Source organism: Triticum dicoccoides, chromosome 2B (genome assembly GCF_002162155.2).
Source record: "Triticum dicoccoides isolate Atlit2015 ecotype Zavitan chromosome 2B, WEW_v2.0, whole genome shotgun sequence".
NCBI classification, from domain to species: Eukaryota; Viridiplantae; Streptophyta; class Magnoliopsida; order Poales; family Poaceae; genus Triticum; species Triticum dicoccoides.
The window spans coordinates 651448976-651463985 of record NC_041383.1 but is presented as its reverse complement, the minus strand read 5'-3'; the positions used below and the strand labels follow the sequence as shown (position 1 = coordinate 651463985).

The 15010-nt window shown below is 44.4% G+C and overlaps 1 protein-coding gene across 1 annotated transcript; it reads left to right on the top strand.

Annotated features, from left to right (window-relative positions):
- Positions 1-9223: 9223 nt before the first annotated feature.
- Positions 9224-13044, top strand: LOC119365401 (acyclic sesquiterpene synthase-like). The gene is made up of 11 exons (XM_037631023.1): positions 9224-9445; positions 9603-9661; positions 9828-10102; positions 10219-10316; positions 10670-10866; positions 11160-11263; positions 11353-11448; positions 11531-11746; positions 11823-11964; positions 12048-12293; positions 12454-13044. The coding sequence occupies exons 1-11, from the start codon at positions 9304-9306 to the stop codon at positions 12781-12783; spliced, it is 1905 nt and encodes a 634-aa protein (XP_037486920.1). The 5' UTR covers positions 9224-9303; the 3' UTR covers positions 12784-13044.
- Positions 13045-15010: the final 1966 nt, after the last annotated feature.

Here is a 15010-nt window from a genome sequence, read left to right as displayed (position 1 = left end):
ACACTCACATATCTCTACTTTCTTATAAAAAAACAGAGTTGGTGATGATGGTGTTTCTGCCATCCTGCAATATAGGCCATCTGATTTATATCCGACGGATAGGAAGGAAACTATGGCAATTTTGCAAAAAGATACCCACACCCCTCTCCGCATTTGCAAATAAGGCATTATGTCGTTCATCCTTTTGTCCCACAAGATAAACTTCTCATACAAATGCATCTTGCTAGTAGGGAGAAGGAGTTTGTGTGACACATATCTAGCTATATTAAGGGATAGGTAGATAGCATATGTGTGAGAGACATTATTATACTTTGAGACATTAGTGGTTGTGGGTGGGCGGAATTAAAGGGGTGGGCGTGTTAGACATAGAGAGTGTGTGTGTTTCTGTGTGAGAGATTTGTAGGATGGGGTAGAAAGACGAATTTAACCCTGACGGAGGGAGAGAAATACATGAAGTGCGCGTGCGTGATTCCGATGCCCACATGGAAATGAGATATGTATGCGTGTGAGAGAGATTGCACAATTCATTCACGTATGACTATCTAGCGATCGTGGACGTGCATCGCTTGAACATAAGTCAATATCTACTTCGTATCGTGGCCAAAGGTACAATATTGATTCAATGCTATAAAGATTGGACACTCACATATCACATTTTTTTCTATTTAAATAAACCTTTTCAGTTGTGCATGCCAAAGTTACAGTGATGTTTCTTCAAACAACCAATGTAGCTATCATGTACATGCACCATTGTTACTCTTGCATTCAAATTCATTAGTCTTGGATGATTAAAGTTTCTATTTTGAAGTAATTTATGTAATATTCATATATGAATTCAACGGGTACGCAATTTATGAAATGGAGGCTATGTAATAATATGAGGTAACACTTTTAAGTAGCTGACTACAATATCTATTTCTTTTTGTGCACCTCTACACTAACACGTCAATGCATTATGTTTAAAGTAAATAACCAATGGCACTAAATTATCTATTTACACGAGAAATACATAGACTGAGCGTTTGATACCTTTTTTGTGAACGCGCCACTACACCCGCACGATTGGCCGCGCCCGTGTGAACGTCCTAGTTATCGGCGCATCATCCAGAGTTATTGTCTTTTTTCCGGTGTGGACTTCACACCAGTTATTAACTGCTGACGCGTGCCCCGTGTACACAGTCTAGCATGACCTTCCCGCTAGCACGGTCCAAAATTAGTTGAAACCGGATACGAACGATCCTGCGGGCGGCAAAATCTCCCGCCTCCTTCTAAAATTTCCGCCACCTTAGTCTTTAGCATGCGAAATCCCCCTTTTGTCCTTGGTGCACGGAGACCAACAGTTACAATACTGCCCTCATCTACATGATAGGTCAGGGCTGCTTTGGTAACTTCCGGTTCCCCCCACTACACGGCACCCCCATTTCCTCTCCCCCTCCCGCAAAAACGACTAACTCCACAGCACCAGAGCATCTTACATCACGCCGTCCGTACTTCATCGCCCTTTCTCCCCTCCCCTCTCGAAACCCTAGACTGCTCATCCACCGGCGTACCATAGCCCATTCACTGCCAGCGGCGTCCACTCGCTGAATCTGCTTCTGCGGCCGCATCTACCCCTCCCGCCTCCCCTAGAAACAAGTAGACTGCTCATCCAGCACTGTACCACAGCCCATTCAGTGACGGCCTTGTCCACGGCACTGGATCTGCTTCGTCGGTACTCTCGTCAACTGCCGCGCATCTGTAGCGGCTCATTCGTACTCCCCACCAGAGACGCTTCGTCCACACCCCCCGGAGCCGCCCCACCGACGCCCCCGTCGACGGCCTCTGATCCTCTTCGCCGACACCTTCCTCAACCCTACCGGAGCCGCTTCGCCGACACCTTCCTCAACCCTACCGGAGCCGCTTCGCCGAACCAACATCAACCCTACCGGAGTAGCTTCGCCTATACCATTCTCAACCCTACCGGGGCCGCTTTGCCAACTCACAAGTCCATGGTCTCAGATCCGCTTCCTCGCACCCTCATCCAACCTACCGGAGCAGCTTCTGACGCCACGTCCACGGCCGCAGATCTGCATCGTTGACACCACCCTTAACCCAACCACCGGAGCAGCTTCGGACGCCCCGTCCATGGCCGCAGATCCGCGTCGTCGACACCATCCTTAACCCAACGACCGAAGCAGCTTCTGACACCCCGTCCATGGCCGTAGATCCGCGTCGTCGACACCATCCTTAACGTAGCCATCGGAGCAGCTTCACCTACGCCCTCGTCCACAGCCACAGATCCGCTTCGCCCACACCTTAGTCCACCCTACCGGAGCCGCTCCACAAACACCCTACTCGATGGTTCTAGATCTCCCTACCGGACCCCGTCAGCCAGCGCAGCATCATCACCCTTGACGTTTCTAACCTGATTCCCACCATCTGGAGAGATGCCAAGCACCCGCCACGGCCTAGGTACTTGTCACCTTTAAATCCGTCCAGCATCACCTGCCCGATGTACTTCAAATATACTAATCGGTCGCTATTACCTGTTATGCAGCTGGCAAAAACTACAAGGATGATGTTTCTTCTGGATCTAACAGCTTGGCCAACCAAGATCCTGGACCGAGGCATTGCTATGATCTTGTAAGTGCGTCTCTCTCTCTTGTATTGTTCTGTGCCTGCCAGCGTGCTTTGCTAGGATTTTCGACCAGTAATCCCTTTGTGCAGACAATGATTTCTACTACTGGCTGCTAAATTAGATATGTAGATGTCATACATGATACTATCTCGTACCTCCATTCCTAAATATAAGTCTTTCTAGAGATTCCACATAGGCTACATATGGAGCAAAATGAGTGAATCTACACTCGAAAATGCATCTATATACATCTGTATGTGGTCCATACTAGAATCTCTATAAAGACATATATTTAGGAACAGGGGCAGTACATTACACAAAATCGTAGGTGGCATGTAGGAATTCCAGTGCACTACATTAGGCTCCCTTAGAGTGCCTGCTAGTCCAGCATACAGAGTCATGGCTAGTTTATGGTACGCACACAATCATTAATTGGTGGTTTAAATATGCGCAAGGGATATGCAATGTAGTGTCATGTAGAGATGTCTGAAATTAGCCGTGTCAACTTGCAGATAGGGTTACACAATGAAAAAGTACAACATGTATGTGACAATTTCATGGAACATCGCAAAAAAAGGAGAGGCAGTGGTGAGCCTATATAGTGTGCTATGGTACGTCACTCCTCCATTGCAGTTATTTGTATGCCAGTTCTATTAGCCAAGTTTCTTAGGGACAGTTATTACGAGTTATCCTAAGAAAATAAGCACCTATGAATATAAGCTCCATGTAATAAGCCAACCAGTTCTTTTCATTGCGTTTTCAGCTTTCTTTGGTATGATCAGTGGAAAGTCTAGATTGCATTATATTTTTTTCATTTTGCTGCCCATATGGAAATTAATTTGACTTGCAAACATCACAAATTGAACCGAGTGCAGTAATTAATATGATGGGAAAACAGACCATCACTATTTGCTCAAAATGCAAATACAAAGATACCATCTACTTGGCACAATCTACTTTGGTCAATGTTTTCCATAGAGATCCCATTGCCTAATTTAAACGAAGAACGCATGACCCACATTTAAATGAAGAACAATTATTTATTGAAATTCGATGGTCCAAGTGGCTGGTTATTATCATATAGCAGCACCACCTGAAAGCATCATATAGCAGCAGCAGCAGCTCATAGCAACTCATCATACAGCAGTAGCAGTCTGCAATTCATCATATACCAGCAGCAGCTCATAGCAATTCATCATATAACAGCAGCAGGAGCAGCTCATAGCAATTCATCATATAGCAGCAGCAGGAGCAGCTCATAGCAATTCATCATATAGCAGCAGCAGGAGCAGCTTATAGCAACTCATCATATAGCAGCAGCAGCTCATAGCAATTCATCATATAGTAGTAGCAGCAGCTCATAGCAACTCATCATACAGCAGCAGCAGCTCATAGCAATTCATCATATAGTAGCAGCAGGAGAAGCTCATAGCAATGCATCATATAGCAGCAGCAGAAGCAGCTCATAGCAATTCGTTGTATAGTGGATCAGAATGAAAGTTTTGCAAAATATCAGAGGAGATCCTCACCTTGTTGGATGAGCTCATCCTTCAACAGCACCTCAAGGCCATGGCCTGGGAGGAGGGGAGGGGGAATAAGGTGCCTTCTGCTGCAGTGTGGCATCAGCCGTAGTTGTGTAGCGCCCGCCGGAGTAGTGCATTGGACGAACCACAGTGGAGTAGCTGCTGGAGAACATAAGAATGAGGGGCGGCGCTAGAGGGAGGAGCAGCCGGGGAGATTTGCCCCTACCCGCCAGCCATGTAGCCTAGCTGGACATAGCATCGTCGAGGACCAGGCCAGATGGGACCAGTGGCGATGGCTCGCTGGAGGAACCCTAGTGCTGCAGGCAGGGGATCGAGGTAGAGGGAAAGGGGAGAGGAGATGCAAGCGAGCAGGCAATGAATGCTTGTGTGTTTGTTTTTACTTGAGGGTCAGGTGTGACACGGGCGTCAGCAGTTGCATTTTGAGTGTAATATAGGCAGACAACAGAGTCATTTCACTATTCCCCTTCCCTTCAATTTTTAGTGAGGTTCAACCCGAAACATCCCCCTCCAAAGCGAAATTAGTTAAGCCCAAGCCCATAACTCAAAAATGACTTCTTTACATCTTTTATGGCTTATTTTGACAATATGCCCTGAAAAGGCGGAATCGAACTGGCCCTTAACCTGCAATTCAATTGTGCGTGCAATGATGAATCACTCATGCCTGCTATCTGTACATTTAGGCATCATCATACATGTCATAACCTAATACATGTGCATTCCATTGTAGAATCTAGAATATGCAATGTTTATGTTAGTTCATACGTTGCACATGATGTTTAAATGCCCCTTAAATCTGGTTAGTCAAGTGATGGTCTTTAAGCCTCCTTCTTTGCTTCTTTTCTTGATATGTAAGATTTGTTCACACATCTGTTCAATTGCTTGTTTGCATCAACCAGCCATACTAGGACGGTTTGCTTTGATTACTTGTTGTTCTTGACCTAACACTCTAACAGAGCTTGTCAACGATTTAAACACTAAGGGCTGCTATAATGGGGCCTTGTCTAACTCATAGGTGACATAAAGGTTTGGCTGTACACTACAGTAGGCTCTCCAAGAGTACCTGTAGATCCAGTTCAAAGGTATGCCTAGTTTTTACATAGTGCAGACATAGTAAATGCTCATTTCATTGTGTGCAAGTGCAAGAGATGCGGCATGTTTCATTATGTGGTGTTGTTTTGTTATAATCTTATCCTTTTGTGTTCACAGACTGGAAAGTATGCATATTTATCTTCCAAGGAGACGAGTAACTAGTTTGTGTCACCTTGCAGAGGGGGTGCAATGAAGATAAGATTGAGGATCTCCAAGTACAAGATGTTAGGAAGGAGCCTTGCAAGAGAACTAGGAGCTGCGCTGAGCCTCTTCAACCTGCTAAGGTAAGTCACTATATGCAACTCAACAGTTCAATTCCTTGTTTGTTTCAGGCATAGTTAATTTGCTCTTTTCAATTGCTTTATTTGTCCTCAGTTAATGAGATGCCCAAATAATCATGCCTAATGTTCGGTACTTGTATAACTATTAGTTGACATAATTAAAGGCCTTACCATTTAATTACTCTGCCGAAGTGCGCCTGAAGCTTTGAAGTCTATTAACCAACTATTATTGCATGAGGCTCACAATCTAGTTTATACTACGCTAATGATTGCATAGTTTTGCCTGTTGTAGTATGTTTGTATGAAACCCTCTGCTGTTCATTATGCTCCCTAAGACTTTAATTGAGATACAGAATGGTCAACTGCTTGCTTATACGCAACGTGCTGTCTAAATTTGTAACTTGTCTGTGTTTTCGATTGGGCCCCAACATCATGCTCCTCTGGTGAACTAAGAGGGATTTCTGTATGCAGGCTGCAGACTATCTTTCTTATAATTTTTAAAATATCACCTGCTTATGCTTCATGACGTGTAACATTATTGTTAGTCCTGTTTTGCCATGTAGTACAAAATAGTGTCTTGCTCGCTTCACTGTTGTAACTATATTTTTGCCATAGTCATGTGTACTTACAGAAACATTTCAAGATGAAGTGACATCAACACAAAGATCTACGAGCAGTGCGACATGGCCGTTACCGATTGATTATGGATTGGAATTGGAATGTGCTGATGTTCTCGAGCATCAACTAGAGGTGGCAAGACAACGTGTACATGATTGTCAACATTTAATCAACAAGTTGAGATTGGACATGCAGGTATTAGATGCAGGAGTCAAAAAATGAAACAAGACACTGAGGTAACCATGAAGGAATTGGAGATTTTGCAGACTAAAATTTGTGCTACCTGAATCCGGCCAATCGATTATAGTTCAAATGGAGCTAAGTTGATGCGTGTCCATGATGTATGAGTTGTATTTGCCCAGTGTATGTAATTTGTTGTTTGTGTATGCTTTATTAACACCTGTGCCGAACCATAATGCCCAGTGGGTATAATCGGCTGTAATTTCTTTATTGTATAATGTAGGATTATTCTACCTTTCTATGCATTGATCTCTTTGTTGTATAGTGTATGCTTTTTAGAGGTGATAGTATTGAGTAGGACAATTCTTTGAATATGCTATGGCCCTTCACGGGCCGTACAATCCCATGGGTCATGTACAGACCGTCGGATCCATGGGCCTTCAATCGGCCGTCAGACCCATGTGCCTTCAATGGGCCGTCGGACCCATGGGCCTTCATTGGGCCGTCGGCTCCATGGGCCTTCAATGGGCCATCGGATCCATGGGCCTTCTACGTCTTGTAGGATCCATGGGCCTTGTAAGGGCCGACTCATTTATGGGTATTGTACGGACCTTTAATGGGCCATAGACGGGCCTTTAATGGAAATCATACATTTTATGGGCTGACCATAACGGGCCGTTAATAGGCCGTATTTGGTGAGGCTATGAAAATGGCCCAACAGATTAACGATCCACAAACGGGCGGACTGTAACGACGGGCTGAATTTGGCCCACAAGCAGAAAATGACAGTAACAGGCCGTAAGTAACCGAATGCTGCAAATGAGCCCAAGAATAAATGGGCCCTTAGAAGGCCGAAAGATAACTTGGGCTGGAAACGGCCCAATGGAATAACGGGCCGTTAATGGGTATAAAGTGATACACTTTTCATTACGGGCTAGTTTCACCACGGACCGTTTATGGGTGTAAAGTGATACACTGTTCATGACGGGCCAGTTTCAACACGGGTCGTTAATGGGGCAATAGTTACAAAGGGCCTCATATGGGCCGAAAGACGTCATGGGCCATACATGGGCCAGAAGTGAAAACGGGCTGGAATCATATTGGATGGCCCAGATGACGCTATTGGGCCTAATTCGGATAGGGCGTAACGGGTCTTGGGTTAGCGGGCTGTAAATGGGCTATACGCGAACAGGCCGTTAACAGGCTTTCCATGGGCCGGCCCGCCACCTTTTGACCAAGTCAAACGGGCCGGCCTTTTCACGGGAATGGGCCACTGTTGGGCAATGCCACGTGTCGACGTATCATAGGCGCCTTCTGTCCAATGAGTGGATGACATCTGTCCCAACGATGAACCGACACATGTTTCCTCCAGCCAATGATGATTTTACACGTGGAAAATCCCCATTGGTCGGGGCTGTTAACGGGTTACCGGATCTAAAACCCGACCCGATAGCTTAACGGCGTTCCGTTACGGTGGATGCCACGTGTCGGTCACCCTTGATGAAAGCACTTCTGTGACGCGTGATTTATCGTCATGGAAGTGGACACTTCCGTGATGATAATTTTGGTAATGTCATGGAACACTTCTACGACAGCACAGGTATGACTATCTTGATTCTGTCATAAATTTGTCATGGATGTACATGCATGACAAAAAACGCGACCTACTGTGACAAACACGTATCATCACAGAAGTGTACTTTTTTTAGTGTAAATGGTTGGCATTATTTATAGTCTCATCTTTAGAAAAATGCAAAATAGAATTAGACATCTTGACGGACATACCAGTAGTGACCTCAATGTCACGGAGCTTGGCTGCCCTCATAGCGCACCTCTGCTGCATGTCATCAACCTCCGGGTGGTCCTGGAGACGAGAACTCATCCGTCGCCCCGCAGAGGCCGGGTCGGGGATCCCACCAAACGCAATGACCTCCTCCCAAGTAGTGCCTCGCGCTGAAAAATCAGCCAAAGAACCCAGAGGAGGCAGCGGAGGGCTCCCAAGGCCCACGGACGGAAAACTGGGGGAAGGAGGCGCGGGCGCCGCCTGCCCGAACACTCCCCCGCCCCCAACCCTCAGGCCTGATGGCGTCGCTGTCCCGACAGCTGAAGTAGAAGGAAGGGTCGAGGCCACCTGCCCTAGACCCCCACCCAGCACCACTGGAGAAGTGGCCTCTCTAGCCGCCGCCGCAGGAGATGGAACCGGGGCCACCAGACCCAGACGGCCTCCCCCAAGGCCGGCCGTCGTCGGCGTCTAAATCTTGATCTGCTAAGTGTAGTAAAAATTTCAGAACAGCGTCACCAGCACGATCAACCTCACAAACTCTATCAATAATTTCGTCCAGTCCCATCAACCATGTTGTAAACGTGTGTTTGTCGTTTCTCTGACCTAACAGCCTGGACTCTGATGAAGACTGATTAGACGAACAACTCAATTCATGGGTCGGGCAACGATTGACACCTCCTCTCACGGTGATGTAACCGGTCTCTCCATGAGAGTTTGGAAATTAGCGTAGCGTCACGTGGAAGTGTTTGTTTTGGATGGTGTAGCTTCAGCACCACATGTTTGTTGGATTGGAAGAACTGTCCGTACACAGATTGATGCAGCCTCCGGTGGCCGGGCCATTATGTAGCTTCAACACCATAAATAGGAGGCGAGCACAGTACCATTTTGCAAGTGGGCTTGTCCTTGCACGCGTGAAATCTACTGGTGTCTCACGAGGCTTGTCTACTTGCTCTGAACCTTTTGAGCAGCGACAGGATTCGTGTAACTCGTGAAATAGATGCATACTCACGTGTGGCTCCTGGGAGCCGAATTGGATTTTCGATACGATATCTGCAACTGCAACCCAGAAAGGAATGTCCGGCGACCTGTGTGTGTATTCACTCTATATATACGGAACTCTGACTCACTCAGGTAGTAATTAACTCCCAGTTCGTTAACTGAATCTTCAGCTTCTGCACATCGGTCGATCGAATGACGGCGACAAGGGCCGTAATTAATCTGCCCGGCTCTCCTCTCTCGCCGCCAAGTGGTCGCTGCCCCTCGTCCTCCGGCCTACCATGCGGGGTGCTGCCCATGCGGCCGAGCAGATCTCCCCGGCCTACCGTCGCCGCAGGTAGCCTGCCATGCCCATGCATGCATCTTGGTCGTCTCGTTTCTTTGATCTGTTTGTTTTATTATATACGCAAACAGCTTCAATTTTTGTGTTCGAGAGAAATAGATTAATCAGTCGTAACGCGGTGCTGATTAGCTAATGGTGTTCTTTACAACAGTGGCCAAGAACAGGCAGCTGGAAGTCGGAGAAAATGCTGCAAGTCTGCAAAACCAGCTGGTAGTATATACGAAGCGAGCTATTCCTGATTACTACTCCTACTAAATTTGCGTTTTTTTTTCTTCTGAAAATGGGATAACCCCGGCCTCTGCATCATACGCTGCACACAGCCATCTACCAAAATTTGCATGTGACGAGCTCTTGTTCTTGCATGTGTACTTTTCAGTTAGTATTAATAAATGGCATGGATCAGAAGAAGGTTAGAGAGACTAGAAGAAAGCAGCAGCTCCAGGAACCCGAACCGGCGCCATCTTCCCACGACACGGCAGGGGTGGCTACGGCGGCACCCTTGCCTTTGCCTGCCTCCCCTCCGATCCAATGCTTCCCAACGTCTTCCACAAATATACATCACCAACTATCCATGCTGGACGTCCTTGAAAAGATCGGAATATCCCGGCATTTTGCTGGTGAGATCAAGAGTGTCCTGGACTTCACTTACAGGTATATGAAGTACTACTCGCTACAAGTTGAGTAAACATGATTAGCCGATCGGTTCTTTGTTTACTGTTTGTAGTCTCGTGTGGGTGAGAGGGTGTCTGACAAGAGCAAGTTTGCAGTCGTTGGTTGCAGAGAGACGAGGAGATCATGCTGGAGACGGAGACATGTGCAATGGCATTTCGTATCTTAAGGATGAACGGATACGACGTCTCATCTGGTATACTGTTTCCTTTTAGTCCCGCCAAAATATATTGTTAGCTTGCTTAGCATTTGATTCATTTTTTTGGGAAACTTAGCATATTAATCATATTAGTCACACTAAAAATAAAGTTAGTGATAGTTTAGCTAAGTTCGTTAGAGTTGAGGGCAGAACTATGACACGGTTAGGGTCTGGCCCGGACGTTTCTTTAACTCTAGCTCAAGATGATTGTAAGGACCTTGTAATTGACTAATACAATGTTCTCACCCGCAAAAAAAAAGGAGGCTTAGTATTAATTTATTCTTAATATGGACGTGTATATTTCCTCACACACTACTAACTACTCACCTGAAAACATGTGCATGTTGCAGATAGCTTATCACATCTTACTGAAGCCTCCGTTCATCTGAATGATACGAGATCTTTGTTAGAACTATACAAGGTTTCCCAAGTCAGTACCTCGAAAGACGAGTTGATTCTGGACAGTATAGGATCCTGGTCAGGTCGCCTACTGAAGGAACAACTGAGATCTAGTAAGGCACAAAGAACGACACCACTCCTAAGAGAGGTAAATGTTCAACCGAAAACATATTTGTACCCACTCAACGTTTCATAGATAGCCTTAGGATGTGTTGGGTTGTGATAGATCTTCAGTGTGAACCGTCACCTTGTAGCTCTATCTATGCTTATTTGTCGATGAAATTAATTCCAGACTTTGTTGGACACTAACTCTACTTGTATGCTCAGTGATATATATATATGCTTTTGTGTTGTTGTTTTTTTAGCTTTGACCGTAGAACAATTGTTCTATGGTATTTTCATTAATAAAAGGGATAGCGATATGCTTTTGTGTTGTTATAGGTAGAACATGCTCTTGATGGCCCCTTCTACACTACGTTGGACCGTCTAGAGCATAAGATGAACATCGAACAATTTGACTTTATGGAGCATCAGATGCTATACTTGTATGGTTTTATTCTCCTTTTTTCACAAAACAAGGTTTGTGTAATGCATAGCTTCATAAGACACCAATGTTATTACATATCTTAAGCAGGCCTTGGCAGAGAAATCAAGACCTGCTAGCTTTGGGTGTCATGGATTTCAGTACAAGTCAAATTGTGTGCCAACAAGAGCTTCAACATCTCGAGAGGTACATCTTATCAACTATATTCGATTATATACCAACAACAATCGTCTTATTGAGATGACCTTTTTGTTTCCTTTCATGGTAGTTGGGTGAAAGATAGCAGGTTAAACCAGTTACCTTTTGCACGACAAAAGTTAGCCTATTTCTACCTCTCTGCCGCCGGCACCATGTTGCCTGGAGAGTTATCCGATGCTCGGATTCTATGGGCCAAGAACGGTGCGCTTACGACGGTCGTTGACGACTTCTTTGATGTCGGGGGATCAAAAAAAGAATTGGAGAATCTCACCACATTAGTTGAGATGTAACAATATACACATCTCTTGTTTATCTTTCCAAAGCAATATTTGGTTTCTTCTACTTATCCTATTGTTGTGCAGGTGGGATAAGCACAAGGAAATTCAGTACTACTCCAAACATGTAGAGATTGTTTTTTCTGCAATCTACAACTCGGTGAACCAGCTTGGAGCAAAGGCTTCTGCGGTGCAGGGCCGCAATGTCACCAAACACTTTGTAGACATAGTTAGTCTCATTCATACTTATTTTTGTGTACATGGTACAATTAATTTTCTCTAACAAATACTAACGTGATTACTGGATTGTAGTGGCAAGATTTGATGAGAAATATGATGACCGAGGTGGAATGGAGGGAGACCGGATACATTCCAACACCAGAGGAGTACATGGAGAATGCGGTTGTTACGTTTGCATTAGGCCCCATTGTGCTCCCAGCACTCTACTTTATTGGGCCAAAGATTACGGAGTATACCGTCAGAGATACTGAGTATAACGAGCTATTCAGACTAATGAGCACTTGTGGGCGTCTCCTGAACGATGTCCAAACCTACGAGGTATCACGCCAAAGTTCCTGATTTTAATTAAAATGGTGTTTATTATCTTGTCGAGAGATAAACATGTCTTGAATTTCCATGATAAAATTATCACACTCCAAGGGAAAATAGTAGCATCGCATGGCTAAGGAAATTATTGTTGTTGACTATGTTATTGTAGAGGGAGTACATCGATGGTAAAATAAATAGCGTATCTCTGCTCGTTCATCATAGTGGTGGCTCGATGACCATACTAGAGGCCAGGGAAGAGCTGCAGGAGCCCATAGACACATGCAGGAGAGACTTGTTAAGGTTGGTCCTCAAAGAAGACAGTGTCATGCCTAGACTATGCAAGGAGTTGTTCTGGAAAATGTGCAAGACATGCTACTTTTTTTACTACAAAGGAGACGCATTCAGCTCGCCAGAGGAGAAGGTTGGTGCGGTGGATGCGGTGATCCATGAGCCGCTCCAGCTCCCCATGAATCTACTCCCTGGTCTCGACTTGTCCTAACTGCATGAGAGAAAAAATGATTGAGTGTTAATTTTCCTCATTTGTACATATCATTGTAGGTTTGCTTTGGTACATCTCTTTTTAGAAAAACTAACAGAGTGCCCCTCACAAATGCAAGGGCATCATCCCTATTTAGTGTGTCAAACATTTCAAGTGTTTATTTTTATCTCATGAAGACATTGTCTATTTTTACCTACCCCTTTTTTAGCCCAGATGTAATACAATACTTTCACTAATGAGGAAATGTAATGTTTACAACAATAAGTATCTCAACCACAGGTCTGCCCAATTCATGTTTTCCCAACATTATCATCAAGATTTATTGCGTAGAGCTGTAATTGTGACTAAATCGTCATAGATAAACGTCAATCCATCTGAGAAGGCAATCTGCATTCTTTCTTTTCACTCTATGTTGCAAACGTATTAAGTCTTGCTTCATGTGGTATTTCAAGTGGTGCGTGTTGAAGCTTTCCTCTTAAAAAACTTGCCATTTCTTCGGATCCAAATATTCCAACATCCCAAAATAATTACATCAAGAGCAATTTCTTTACGCGGGTTCTGAAAAGCCAGAAGGACTCTTCCATAGATAGAAATTACTTTCAATTTGTTGGGCGAAATGGAATTCCATAAGCTTTGAGCGGTATCACAACCCTAGAAAAGATCTAGGGTTGTTTCTTCAATGTTATCATTGCAGAGCACATAGTAGTAACAGTCAAGATGCGTGAATTTTCTCTTTAAAAGATTTTCCTTGTATTAACTCTATCATGCAACAAATGTCAAAAAAAGATCTTATGCCTCAGTCTGCCAGCACATAACAATGATCTGTGCTTTGTATGGTCCCATCAAACTCTTACATATCTTCTTTTAGAAAACCTGATTATTATGTGTGTGCGCGCACACACAACACTTGCTGAAGAGCTGGTCGAAGTTGTGGAACTTGAATGTTGACAAAGTCACTATAGACGCCTCGCTATCGATAGAACATTGCCTTCCACTAAAATACTAATTCGCATTAACATGACACCAAAGCATAAAAACATAGGGTTTGATCTCTAGTGGGACGAGGGTACCACTGCCCACCTAACTATCCAACCAGTGGATGATTCTCAAACTGGTATACATCTTGTTGGAAGAATAAAGACTGCCTTTCCATTTGTAAGTCCATTTATCCTTATAATTATGAAGGAAATATGCCCTAGAGGCAATAATAAAGTTATTATTTATTTCCTTAATTCATGATAAATGTTTATTATTCATGCTAGAATTGTATTAACCAGAAACTTAGTATATGTGTGAATACATAGACAAAACATATAGTCCCTAGTATGGCTCTACTTGACTAGCTCGTTAATCAAAGATGGTTATATTTCCTACCATAGACACGTGTTGGCATATGATAAATGAGATCACATCATTAGGAGAATGATGTGATGGACATGACCCATCCTTTAGCTTAGCATTATGATCGTTACATTTCATTGCTACTGCTTTCTTCATGACTTATACAAGTTTCTCAGACTATGAGATTATGCAACTCCCGAATACCGGAGGAACACTTTGTGTGCTACCAATGTCACAACGTAAAAAGGTGATTATAAAGGTGCTCTATATGTGTCTTCGAAGGTGTTTGTTGGGTTGGCATATATCGAGATTAGGATTTGTCACTCCATGTTTCGGAGAGGTGTCTCTGGGCCCTCTCGGTAATACTCATCACTATAAGCCTTGCAAGCATTGTAACTAATAAGTTAGTTGCGGGATGAAGTATTACGGAACGAGTAAAGAGACTTGCCGGTAACGAGATTGAACTAGGTATTGAGATACAGACGATCGAATCTCGGGCAAGTAACATACCGATGACAAAGGGAACAACGTATGTTGTTATGCGGTTTGATCGATAAAAATCTTCGTAGAATATGTAGGAACCAATATGAGCATCTAGGTTCCGCTGTTGGTTATTGACCGAAGACGTGTCTCGGTCATGTCTACATAGTTCTCGAAACCGTAGGGTCCGCACGCTTGACGTTCGATGACGATTGGTATTATGAGTTTATGTGATATGATGTAACAAAGGTTGTTCGGAGTCCCGGATGTGATCACGGACATGACGAGGAGTCTCGAAATGGTCGAGACATAAAGATTGATATATTGGAAGGCTTTGTTTGGACACCGGAAAGGTTCCGATAGGTTCGGACATTTTTCCGGAGTACCGGGAGGTTACCGGAACCCC